Raw genomic sequence first — 12,140 nt, 5'->3', positions numbered from 1 at the left:
TATTGACTCTTCTTTTGTTAGTTAGAAAGACCTTTGTTTTACTCTTTTATATCAGAGAGAGTCTAGTCATAACCAATTATGACATTTTTACACTACTTTGTTTATTCTTGATCTCTTCTCTTATGCTTACCTGAACTACAAAAACTCTTGAACTTGTATTTCATAGTTGACGTCTTCACAGAGACACTTATCTCTCTCATATCCTTTAAATTATTTCATCTTCTCCGCATCTAGCTCATAATGGCTCCTATGAGCTCTACTACTAATCACAAGTTTCATGACATTGTGACCACTCATCTTTGAGTGTTCTTCTAGAAGCTTGATGTGTATAGATTTAGGTTCAATTGTGAATGTTATCTCTAGCTATTGTTTGTAATGCTTGAGCTTTTACAACTTAAAAGTGTGGAAGAATAAGAATAATGTATGATGTTATCATTGTGGCAAGAAGTGACACCTCTAGAAAGCTTGCACAACATTAGGGGCATAATGGCAAGATAAGGAACAATGAAGGTGCGCATCAACTCATTTGATGAGCCATCATTATCTTTAGGTTTTAGCCATGTGGCTAGGTGACAATTGTGTGGATCTCCTCTTCTTTGGTGATGGTGAAGGCCATGAAGGCCTCCTCTTCCTCTTACTAGTCCTAGTGGTTTGGTCATCCCTAGTGACTCTCTGGTAAAGGAGAGGGAGTGTGAGAGGATGGTGGAGTTAGGGCATCTAAGCCTCATCCATATGTGGATGCAATGGATCTAGAGTGTAGCTTTCCATATGCTTTGATGAAGTCAAGAAATTTGAAAACTTGGTACTAGGATTGACTTCCAGGTTCATGTAGACTCATTTCAATGAGAGCGGGCTTGGCTCCTAACATCACATGAGGGGACACTCTGGTAGTTTGGCTAAATGTGGCAAATCCATGTCTACATATGCAATTATAGAGGCATTGTTGATAGGAATAATAGACTATTGTGAGTATTTTTGGTTTTCAGGACTTGGGAAGATGGACATCAATGTTAGTGTCTATCTGAGGCACCTTGGTGGAGGCTTGCACACCCATTATGTGGGTATCCATGTACCATGAGCCATTACCATTGTATCTTTTATTGGATCATTGTATTTGATGGTTAGAGGCTAGCTACCCTGATTTTGGGCATCATTTCCTTAATTTTCCAACTATTACTTGGGCATATGTTTGTGGGCTCCCCAATTGATTATCAACTTTTGTATTTACTATGTCTATTTATAGGTAGGCTCCTCCTTCGCTTCTAGTCATCTCATTGACTTTGGGCATCAATTCCTTAGTTTCCCAACTGTTACTTGGGCATCTATTTATGGGCTACCCAGTTGATTATCCACTTTGGTATTTGGTATGCCTATTCATAGGTATGCTCCCTCCTCCACTTCTAGTCATCTCATTCACCACAACTACTTCATGTCTCAAAGAGAGGGAGACCATGCCCTTTACTGATGATTTAGAGCTTGAGCTTTGTACTAGCTTATGCATTGGTATATGGATTCCATTTTCCAAACATATTTTTATTATGTTGTTATGTTCTTTGCAGTGTTTTCACTTTTCTTTGTGTTTATTAAGTTTATCTTAGCATATTCTCATACTTCCATTGATGCCCCCCTATTCTTATATTTTCTCTATACAATTGCAAGTGAAATATTTTCTTATACTCCATAATTTGATTTTATTGTGTGGTGATTTGAAAGAAGTTGTATGCAAGAAGTATTAGTTTGCAAAAGAGCTCTCTCAATGAAGCTATAGATCTTGAGCAATACAAGGTTGGAGGTGGATGAAGTAATGTTACTAGCTTTTGGTTGTATGCCTTTGTGATTGATTTCAATTGGGTTGTTACAAGATTGATTGCATATGGGGTTTGTTTCAATAGCTTTTCTGTCTCATTATGTGACGACATAATGCACCACTCTAAATATGTTATGATTTGAAGGGTATATAAGGTGTCATAAAAATGCATCTCCTCTCAAAAATTAGATTTATGGAAGGGATGTAACTTTTGCCTTCAAAATTATCAAAAGGGGTATATAAAATGGTGTTTAAAATTTTTAAAGGATTTTATAGAACACCCTTTGAATACATGTTACATAGAGAGCTTCTATAAGGTACACCTAAGAAAAGTGGTTGTGCAAATAGGATTAAGAGGCATGTGCCAATTTCTTCCATGAGTCTTATGTAAGAGGGAGAAAGAGACTAAGCATGTGTTTTGAAATTGTTAAGAAGTGAATATTGTTTGGAAAAGAATAACAATTTTAACAAAAAATCTCAAAATAATTGTATTGTCACTTAAAAGAATATATTTTTAAGAGATCATGGTAATTTCAACGAGTTTAAGGGAAAAGCTCAAAACAATTATATTGTCACCTGAAAGAAGATACTTATAGGAGATTGTGGTAATTTCAATGAAGGATGTCACAAAAGACTTGAATATGACATGCCTATCTAATGGATGCTTGATAGCTCAAATTTGGTAGTCCATCAAGGGAGATACTTAGGTGATTCCATCGAAAACTCCCACAAAATATCCAAACTTCATGGCCTTGGGTCACTTGAGTCTACCCTCTTAGCGGAAGCTTAGCCTCATTTCCACAAGGATTGACCTAAAATAAGGGTTCTTGATTGACTCTTAAGGCCTCCCAATAAATTTTCTAGCATTGGTTAGTTACTTTTGGGCGATAACCTTAACCAAAGTAGACCCATGCCACACTTGCTTCAAAGAGAGTGAGAAACATAGGGGAGCTAAATGCATAAACCCCTCTAATTATGAGATTTAGAAGAGAAGGTGATGGGAGTTAATTAGAAGATGGAGAGGATATTGACAATGGATAAATAGGCAATTTCTTGGAATAGATGTAAGGAAGATGATTCATAATGGAGGAAAATGAGATAGAGCTTTGACTCAATGATGTTTGATGTCTTCTCACCTTCAAACTTCTCTCTCTCCTTCTCTATTGTTGCCTCTTCCCTCTCTTTCCATGTATCTCTTCCACACACACACACACACACACACTCCCCCTCTCTCTCTCTCTGTGTGCTACATCAAAATGATTTATGATTAACCTTTTGTGTGCTCTTGGAAAGGCTATTATATGGCCTATGTGCTATATTTAGCCGATGGAGGATGTTGGGGGAAATTAGAGTGTTGGGAACAACAATCACAAAAGCACCCCGAGCTGCAGTCATGGAGTATATGAAGGAGATCATTGCTTCCATAATGTAAGGAGGAGATGGAACTCTCAGTCACAAGAGTGACCGAGAGATGGGTCTAAAATAGGCCACCTCTTCTTCTCCCTCACTAATATGTGCTCCTCTCCATTCCCCTCATGTCGTCCCCTCTTCATGCCTTCGTGTCAATCCAAGGTCATCGTTTTTGTTCTCTGCGCTCCATCTGCTTCTTGCCTTGGCCATAGGGTAGAGGACCTTAGTTGAGGTGCATCACAAGTCAAATTGTACCGTAGGGTAGAGGGCCTTAGTTGAGGTGCATCATTCTTCTTCAATTCATGGAAATTTTATCAACTTTTTTGGCTCACAGTAATCGTTTACCCCTCAGCAAAAAGAAATTTGTGGGGGGATGCTTGTACAGGCCAAGACAATGACAAAATAGAAAATCACGAGTAACAAAAATAGGTTTTCATAAGGTGACAACATGGCACTTAACAAGAAATGCAAGGAGTCAGTTACGTGATGGCAATTGAACTCGCGCTAGTGAATGCTACAAAAACACAAATGATGAGCCGACGAAGTTTACCACAAGAGCTCTGGCATTACCAAGTTACATAGACACCAATATGTACCCAGAATAACAATGACAATGTCCAATTGACTCAATGTTACAAGCAATCTCTAACCTCAGGCTACAAGTCAATCACATGAATCAGTCAATAGTCAATTTCATGAACACTCAGGACCAAACAAACAAGAAAACAAATAACCCAGTTTGACCAAAGCCATTCTCATCATTGCCAAGAGAGGGTATCCTAACTTGGATTGACCATTTTGAGAACGTGGCCAGCTATCACTAGTGGTCTCCTGAGAGACAAGCCCTTGAAGTTTGAACCCTTCTAGAGGGAATAGCCACAACCTGGTTTGTCCAACAAGCAGAACATGTCAAAGCAGATTGGCAACTGACAAAGAAACTTCTCATTCAAAATTTTGCCCAACAAATCATAACCCAAACAACCTTACAGCAATTACAAGAACTCAAACAAAGGCCAAAGGAATCCATTGCCCAATTCGCAGTCAAATTAAACCAACTATTATTATGTGCCAACCCATCTATGATTGAAGCCATAAAAATATTTTTCCTTCGGTCAAGAATAAATCAAGAATTGGCTAGAAGGGTAAGAGACCAAGGCCCAACAACACCACATGCTGCAATCCGAATTCCACAGAGAATTGAAATCAATACCACCACCTCATCATCAACTCCATCAATCCAACAAGGACCTACCCCAATGGACATTGATGTCCAAAATGCCCAGTGGGCTCAAAAAAGAAGTACTACTACACAGAATAGAGAAGTACAACTTACAACTCCAGCTCAGAAAGTGTAAATGGGACACAACCAAACTGAAATTTCTTGGATTCATTGTCTCCGCGTCTGGGATTCAGATGGACCCTGCCAAAGTCATGGCAATCAAACAATATCCAGCACTAAGAACGCCAAAACACATACAAAGTTTTCTAGTCACAACCACATTTTGTACAAGATTCATCCCTAACTTTGCAAAGATAACATACCCACTGAGACAACTGCTAAAGAAGAATGCCAAATATGAATGGACTCATGAATGCTAGAAAATTATTGAAGAATTAAAAGAGTACATGAATGATTCAACAGCCTTAAGATACCCAGATTTCATGCAACCATTTGCAATACAAACAAATGCATCAAATGAAGGATTAGCAGTATTACTTCAAGAAAATGAACACCAACACATACAAGCCATCTCATTTATCAGTCGCAGCTTGAAAAAATTAGAGGAAAATTATTCAACAACCAGAGAAAGAACTACTAGCAATAGTATGGGCTTTAACAAAACTACATTGATATGCTCACGGTAGTCAAACCACAGTAGAGATAGATCACCAACCTTTAGTTGCTCTCATCCACAAGAAACATCCTCCAGGCCATTTGTTAAGATGGGTTATTTCATTACAAGGATATTAGTTCAAAATCCAATACAGGAAAGGCACAACAAATGAGCTGGCAGATGGGTTATCTCGCTTAGAAATACAACACATGCAATTGCTATCCATGATATCCCAAAATTTCAAAACGCAGATCCAACAATAGCCAATATTAAAGTTTTTATGAGACAAACAACACACAGCCCATACCACAAAAGCTTTATGATCAAAGACAACCAATTATATTTCATATAGAAGGATGAAGAACCAAGATTATATGTCCCAATTGGCCATTTGGGAGTTCACAAAGTACTGCAAAAGCTGAGGTGAAAACACTACTGGCCAAATATGAGAAACACAATCAACACAGTCCTACAAGAATGCACGGAGTGCTAAGCAACAAAAGATCCAAGAAAAAAACAAGGTATACTCACACAACAGTCAAACAACCTTTTGAATTAATAGGATGGGACATAATAGGACCATTCCACAAATCAACAATGGGCAACGAATACATTATCGTTATGATAGAATACCTTACTAGATGGTGTAAAGCCAAAGCAATACCTAATACCAAGTTGACACAGTACCATAATTTCTAATGGAAATCATTTGTAGATACTCATGCCCCGAAACAATCCTGTCAAATCAAGGCAAACAATTAAAAAGTGAAGTACTAGAGATAATCACAAATCAGCTAAGTGTTCAACAAAAATTCAGCTCACTGTATCGACCCCAAACTAATGGCCTTACCAAAAGGATGAACCAGACAATAAAACAGATGCTGAAATCATATGTGGATCCTGAACACAAGGAATGCGATAAAAACCTACAATACATCCTACATGCTTATAATACATCAGTTCAAGAGTCAACAAGGATCAACCGTTTCAAAGCACTGTATGGATGAGATCCCATCTTTCCTCTTGAAGTTCAACCATGGACTAAGAAAACAAACAAAAAAGATGCCACAGAATGGCTACAACACATGGAACAAAACTTGCCAATGATAAGAAATGCATGTGTCAGAAGTTTACAAATAGCTCATAAAAAATAAAAAAGATACTATGACTACGGACGTGCTGTCAACAAATACAAAGAGGTTAGCATTTACATCCCAATACGAAAGAAAGGATTGACTGAATCATTGATGCACAGTGGTTGGGTGCATACACGATACTGTAGCCTGTATCAGAAAATACTTACCAAGTTAGAAGGGATTCCAAAAATACAACAACTACAACACATGCAAGTCAAATCAAACCTTTCTATCAAATCAAGCCCAACAAAACCAAACAAGAACAACATTTTCATGACGAAGAAGACCCAGCAGATGAAGAACAACTACCAATTTCAACAGACAGAGGCCAATAAAACTACAGATATACCTCAACAACAGCCTATACCCTTCACTTCTTTTTCCCCAATGGGGGGAGGTGTAACGACCAACTGATCCAATCCCAACCGTATACGTGGATTGGCCAAGGCAAGAAGCGCATGGAACAGATAGAATAGAAACGATGATCTTGGATTGACACAAAGGCGAGTACAAAGGCGTGAAGAGAGGGGACGTCATGAGGGGAATGGAGAGGAGCATAGATCAGTGAAGAAGAAGAAGAGGTGGCCCGTTTCAGACCCATCTCAGTCACTCTTGTGACTGAGAGTTCCATCTCCACCTTACATTCTGGAAGTAGTGATCTCCTTCGTATACTTCATAACTGCAGCTCAGGGCGCTTTTGAATGCGTTTTCCAACACTTTGATTCCCCCTAGCATCCTCCTGTGATGAGAGTTAGTTCTGAGGAAGTGCATCAGCCTCAGAGATACTGCTTGCCAATTTCCTCAACCACGACAGTAGTTAGAGCAGCATCAACGAAGCTTGACCATGTTGGGAGCAACAAAGAGACTCTCTTCTTCACTTGCAAAAGTTAAACACATGCACAGTGTGCTAAGATCGGAAGTAGGAAGGATCAGAGGGAGATAAGTCCATATCTCCTCAAACACATGTTTGCTGTGGCGCACACAAAGCACTCGTCGCATAAAAAAAGTGATTTTCTTTTATTTAATTCAAAATGATATGAGGAGGAGCCCTCCGCTCTGTATTCTCGTAATAAAGGCGAACACCAAAGTATTTCTAATACCATTGTATGAAAAAAGGAGGGCATGCACAAAACACCAAAGTATTTCTAATACCATTCTATGAAAAAGGGAGGGCACGCACAAAACACCCGCCCCCGGCCCCCCAAACGAAAAAACACGGGCACCCCAAGAGGGAAAGCAAGACCCTGTCGAAAGCACCAAAAACCTGCTAACAGTGCAATTAGTGGAAGTCGCGCTTGATGTTGATTATGTGACTCTGATGGAAGAACCGAGTCAGCCCGAGGAAAAGATCAAGCTGTCGTGCGTGAAGCACATCGACGCCCTCTGGTTCTGCTACTGTGAGTTTCAAATCCCCTCTCATGTGCTTCCAGTCTACAATACGCTTTCTACGTTCATAATCTGGCCATACAGCGGCTAAAACTACAGTTGCCCAAATGAACTATGAGACCTCAAATTGACTGCAGTACTGGAATCTATGATAATGGCAAACTTATAAAGAGGAACTGTCGTGGTATCACCGAAGTAGCCTCTTGTGCAAGCAAACAACCCAAATGTTTGGTTTGAGCTCAGAGAGTGCTAAACACAACAGATGGGACTGTGCTGGTGTAATGACAATCACACAAAGTAAATAAGGCTGGACTGGTGCAAAATGCGGAGTTGGCATCAACAAGGATGAAGGCCCTGGCAGGGACTTGCATTGAATTGACGCAACTCAATCCTGGAAACACGGGCAGAATATGAGATGCAATAGTCACGCACAATCACGCACTCGGGGCTGAATTCTGAATGTTTTTATCACACTCAGCCAACACAAACAAACAATCAACCCATGTTTGGCTGCACAAGGGACTGTCGATCAATAGGCTCACTTATTCGATACTTGTACAAACATTCTATAATTCTTCATTGGGTTTTGTACCATTTAGATGTCTCGTTTGAATCAAGGTTCTAAATGAAAGTGGAACTCTCAACATTTAGATTACCATTGACTATGGTTTGATATGGCCTACTTCTTAGTGTAGCCAAACTCCAACTAGATAAAAGGGACTAGCTGTACTACGTGGTGCTTAAACCTCTCCCAAGGACACCATAGATGGAGTTATGCCCTAAGTGTATCTAGGTTATGGTGACTTTGGCACTTCATACATGTCTATGTATACACATCCATGTGTTGAAGTGCTAGTGGGCGCATGTGACATCGCCTTAGACCTAGCTTGTTGGTGGCAATTACATGGCATCCCCTCCCACCTTGCTGGTTGGTGGTAGTTGCATGGCATCTATATAATTTGCTAACAAATTGGAAATGCCTAGAAGAAGTCCTCATCAAATTGAATTGCTTAATGGGCTCCCCATCTTGGAACTTGATGAGGAGCTAACTTTGCTGTTGGGGTTATACCATGCTTTCAATGGTGGAGAAGGATTGGTTTCAGAGTGACTACTTTTGTCCAAGGCCTATCTAGTTCCTTCTCATGTGGTGATCCAATATTTGGCATTCAACCATGAACCATGAGGCATGGAATATATTGTGCATTCTATCATTGGGTAGAAACTGAAGTTTTGTAGAGGCGTCATTGGTCTTCTTCAATATGGGAAAGGGTTTGAAGCTACATAAAGATGACTTGGGACATCTCTATCCAACTTGCATTATCATATGCCTCATGAAAATTTTTTCCCTTCCCTGTAAATGACATCTTTATGTCTCTTTTCCAACTTGTCCTTCATATACTCCACTATTTTCACATAGGTCTCACTAGTTTGATTAGCCTTTGAAATTGGAAGACATTGTCTACATCGATAGATATTGGAATGTTGTTCAAAAATCACCTAGCATATGGAGTTTGATCCATAGCAAAAGAAATACCATTTAAGAAAGGTTGAGAGTGGCAAAAAGTCCCTCCAATGACTTTTTACCTTGAATTGCTCCCAAGACTTGCTCTAATTGGACCCCAAAATGCCAAATGCTGACCCCAAAATGCCAAATGCTGTCCCAATTTCACAATGGATGGGTTGGCATACGAATTCCTTGATAATTCCACAAATTTCAGGTGCTGAATTTAGTGTACAATGCTTTCTACTGATGGCATGGGTCCTAAGGTGGCTGCTAAACCCTAATTTCTATAGAAATTTAGGGTTTACAGCAGAGTTTTCTTTGTTGTCCACCAAATTTGGCTGAGATATGCTCCGAATGGCTAAGATAAGTGAGATCCCTTGAGAATTGACTGAAGGAGGTGAGAGAATGTGTGAGAAAATTCAAAGATTTCTCGTGGAAAAACCCTCCAATTTACTTGCTCTGTTTCAACCAGCAAGAAAAGCAAACATCTGCAGCTTGGGAGTACTAGAATGCTGTTGCTAGCTAGCGGATGATGCCATCAGCCCTTGATGGGCCTTTCCTGCTGTGGCCTGCCTGTTGATGGCTCCAAATGGTTGTCACCTGCTGTAATCTTTTGTTTTCTGCTTAGAAAATGGACCAACATTTTTCTCTTTCTCCTCTTCTAGCTGAAAACTGATCTGAATGGTTGAGACCAAGCCCCAAAGATGTTTTCTCAGTTTGCATGGGTATTTTTGCCAAGTGGTAGCCTGTTAAACCCCTCAAAATTAAATAATTCTGAAAATTAATTTCGGCCCTTCTGACCCTGCCCAAAATTAAATATGCCTATCTATAATTAAATTGGCTAGGCCATTTGCAGCCTAGAGTGGTTCCCAATCTCTGTTGACCCTTGGATTGACGTTAATTAATAATTAATGCTAGTCCTTAGTATTAGTACTGATGTTTATTGGCTTAACAATCGTTCTAGTGTCAAACGAACATCAATTGACCACCAAAGCCTAGTTGGCATAACTTGTCACAACTTTTGCCTTTGACACCCACAACATCCTTGGGGTCCTTGGCTTGTTACCATGAAAAAACTGCCATGTGTATCATATGTAATAAAAAACCTTGCACATTTTATTAATAACTTAATCAAATGTTATCTGCAAGATTAAAGCATCTCAAAATTTCACGTCCTTGTGACAGGCCGCTCCCTTGAAATCCTTGCAATCGTCCTCGATTGCATTGCATTGTGCCAATGGAAAAGCATATTGTATTGGAATTTCCATAAGGCATCACAATCACAAAATTGACCATTGTTGTCTAACCATGCTATATGCCCCAAACTTGCTAAAATTTCAAGCTAGCATAGACACCAAATAAAGCTGAGAAAAAGTCAGAATTGTTGCTAGAAACCCATTGGATGCATCCACAACTCATGTTTCTCAACTGTTCTGCCTTCACAACCATAGTAAAGCATATTCTCAGCATAAACCATGGTTGAAACTATCAATGGTATTCATTAACATGCTGTTGCCCATGGGACTAGTTGTAAACCATTGAAAACTGAGCATAATCTGATCATAAATTGATCACTTGCTGATCTTAGAACTGATCACAAATTACTGTAAATGTGATTCCAAATTGTTCACAATTCGATTGCTGAAACCAGCTTTCCTTCTCGAATACAGTGGTAATTTCTTGATCAAGCACTTAATTACAACAATCAACAAGTAAATACAAATTGAAATACACAATTTACCTTAGTAATCTTGGACATTGGACACCGTGTTGGCCCCAAAACTGACATCCCTTTCAGTATTTCTTTAACTTCAATTGCCAATGGATGTATTACAAGTTGAGATTTCTCGATCTCTGTGGCTAATCCAAAAGTCCCTTGCTGGTCCAACAATCAGTAAACAAGTTGGGTCATTTGCCTCTAGTTTTATGTAGGACTTGCTCTAATTGGACCTCAGTTGGCCAAATGCTACCCCAAATTTACAATGGATGGCTGGGCATCTGAAATCCTTGACAATACAACCAATTGTGGGTGTTGATTTCAGCGTACAATGCCTTCTACCTATGGCATGGGTCCCAAGGTGGTTGTCAAAGCCTAATTTTTGCAAAAATTTAGGGTTTACAGAGCAGAAATCATCTGTGAAGATATGCTACGGTTTGCACTAAGGAAACACAACATGTACGACCAAGACTGAAGCACAAAGACTCAGATAGAGATGAGCAAAACTCAAAACACAAATACAAAGACAAACATAAAGAGAAGATAATCTGAAGTGAATGAATATTGTACTCAAACCTTAAACTCATTACTGAGACCATTATTAGAGAGTATACTATTAGTCTTTTCCTAAATGGTTTTATTCATCTTCTCTTGGCAATACCATTTTGAGCAAAATTTTCAAGAGATATCAACTCTCTTTTAATAGCCTAACAAAAGTTAGTAAATGAATGAGAAGTGTATTCACCACCATTTTCAATTCTTGAGTAATTAAGCTTCTTGCCTAACTTATTCTCTACAAATGTTGAGAAATTTTGGAATGTACATATCACATCATTGTTCTTATAAAGAGGGTAAGCCCAAACCTTCCTAGTGGCATCATCTATAAAACTAAAAAATATTAAATTCCACTCAATGAGATCATGCGCATATGCCCGCATGAATCGCTATGAAATGTAAGAGTGTATAGAATGTGCAAGGGTAGAGGAATGCAGTGTTGGAGAGTGGTGTCCACTGGAGATGAATCCCAAGTGTTGTGACTCAGTCGGAGTTTCGGAGAGAGGAAGATTGACAAACATAGATCCCAACAGATGCTAGAGATGCGGGCAACAGTTGTGGAAGATGGTGACACCAGAAGGTTGCAAGCATAACCGAGTAGGAGACTCTTGGATGAGGAGTGTCACTAGTTGTTGTGTGGAGTGGTGGAGGCCAAATGCAAGCAACATAAGGTCATCGAAAGGTATGTGAGATCACTGTCAATTGTTGCCTAGTGGAGGAGTGCCCAAACACAAGTTGGAGAAGATAGACTGTGTGTTGGCAACGGTAGAAGAGTCCAAACGTAGCAGGG

General features: G+C 39.4%; 2 protein-coding genes across 4 annotated transcripts in view; one reads left to right on the top strand and one right to left on the bottom strand.

The window, feature by feature from the left end:
* Positions 1 to 2,829: 2,829 nt before the first annotated feature.
* Positions 2,830 to 7,285, bottom strand: LOC148032392 (uncharacterized). 3 transcript variants are annotated; one of them, XM_087683044.1, is made up of 4 exons: positions 6,538 to 7,283; positions 5,717 to 6,335; positions 4,551 to 4,637; positions 2,830 to 4,100 (listed from the first exon to the last, which is right to left on the bottom strand). In XM_087683044.1, the coding sequence occupies exons 2-4, from the start codon at positions 5,740 to 5,742 to the stop codon at positions 3,911 to 3,913; spliced, it is 303 nt and encodes a 100-aa protein (XP_087539170.1). In that variant the 5' UTR covers positions 5,743 to 6,335; positions 6,538 to 7,283; the 3' UTR covers positions 2,830 to 3,910. The 3 variants fall into 3 exon arrangements, with proteins under 3 accessions (XP_087539170.1, XP_087539171.1, XP_087539169.1); XM_087683045.1 differs by having other exon boundaries at positions 5,717 to 5,789; positions 6,538 to 7,278; XM_087683043.1 differs by having other exon boundaries at positions 5,717 to 7,285.
* Positions 7,286 to 7,378: 93 nt separating this feature from the next.
* Positions 7,379 to 12,140, top strand: part of LOC148032391 (uncharacterized) — a 68,752-nt gene continuing 63,990 nt past the window's right edge. Inside the window, exon 1 of the mRNA XM_087683042.1 lies at positions 7,379 to 7,585. Within this exon, the coding sequence (XP_087539168.1) occupies positions 7,507 to 7,585 (79 nt within the window). The 5' untranslated portion in view covers positions 7,379 to 7,506. The remainder of the gene's footprint in view (positions 7,586 to 12,140) is intronic.

Source organism: Lygodium microphyllum, chromosome 8 (assembly GCF_053477565.2).
Source record: "Lygodium microphyllum isolate KBCC chromosome 8, Lygodium_microphyllum_v1.1.10, whole genome shotgun sequence".
NCBI classification, from domain to species: Eukaryota; Viridiplantae; Streptophyta; class Polypodiopsida; order Schizaeales; family Lygodiaceae; genus Lygodium; species Lygodium microphyllum.
This window is presented reverse-complemented; position numbering and strand designations above follow the sequence as displayed.

What these genes read in the sequence shown, in the direction of transcription:
- LOC148032392 (XM_087683043.1), bottom strand. Translation starts at nt 5,742, where the DNA reads ATGGTACTGTGTCAACTTGGTATTAG. An exon ending in CTGTGTCAACTTGGTATTAG is followed by an intron (nt 4,638 to 5,716) that starts GTATTGCTTTGG and finishes TGACTTTGGCAG; the next exon opens with GGTCCATCTGAATCCCAGAC. An exon ending in ACACTTTCTGAGCTGGAGTT is followed by an intron (nt 4,101 to 4,550) that starts GTAAGTTGTACT and finishes TGGACAAACCAG; the next exon opens with GTTGTGGCTATTCCCTCTAG.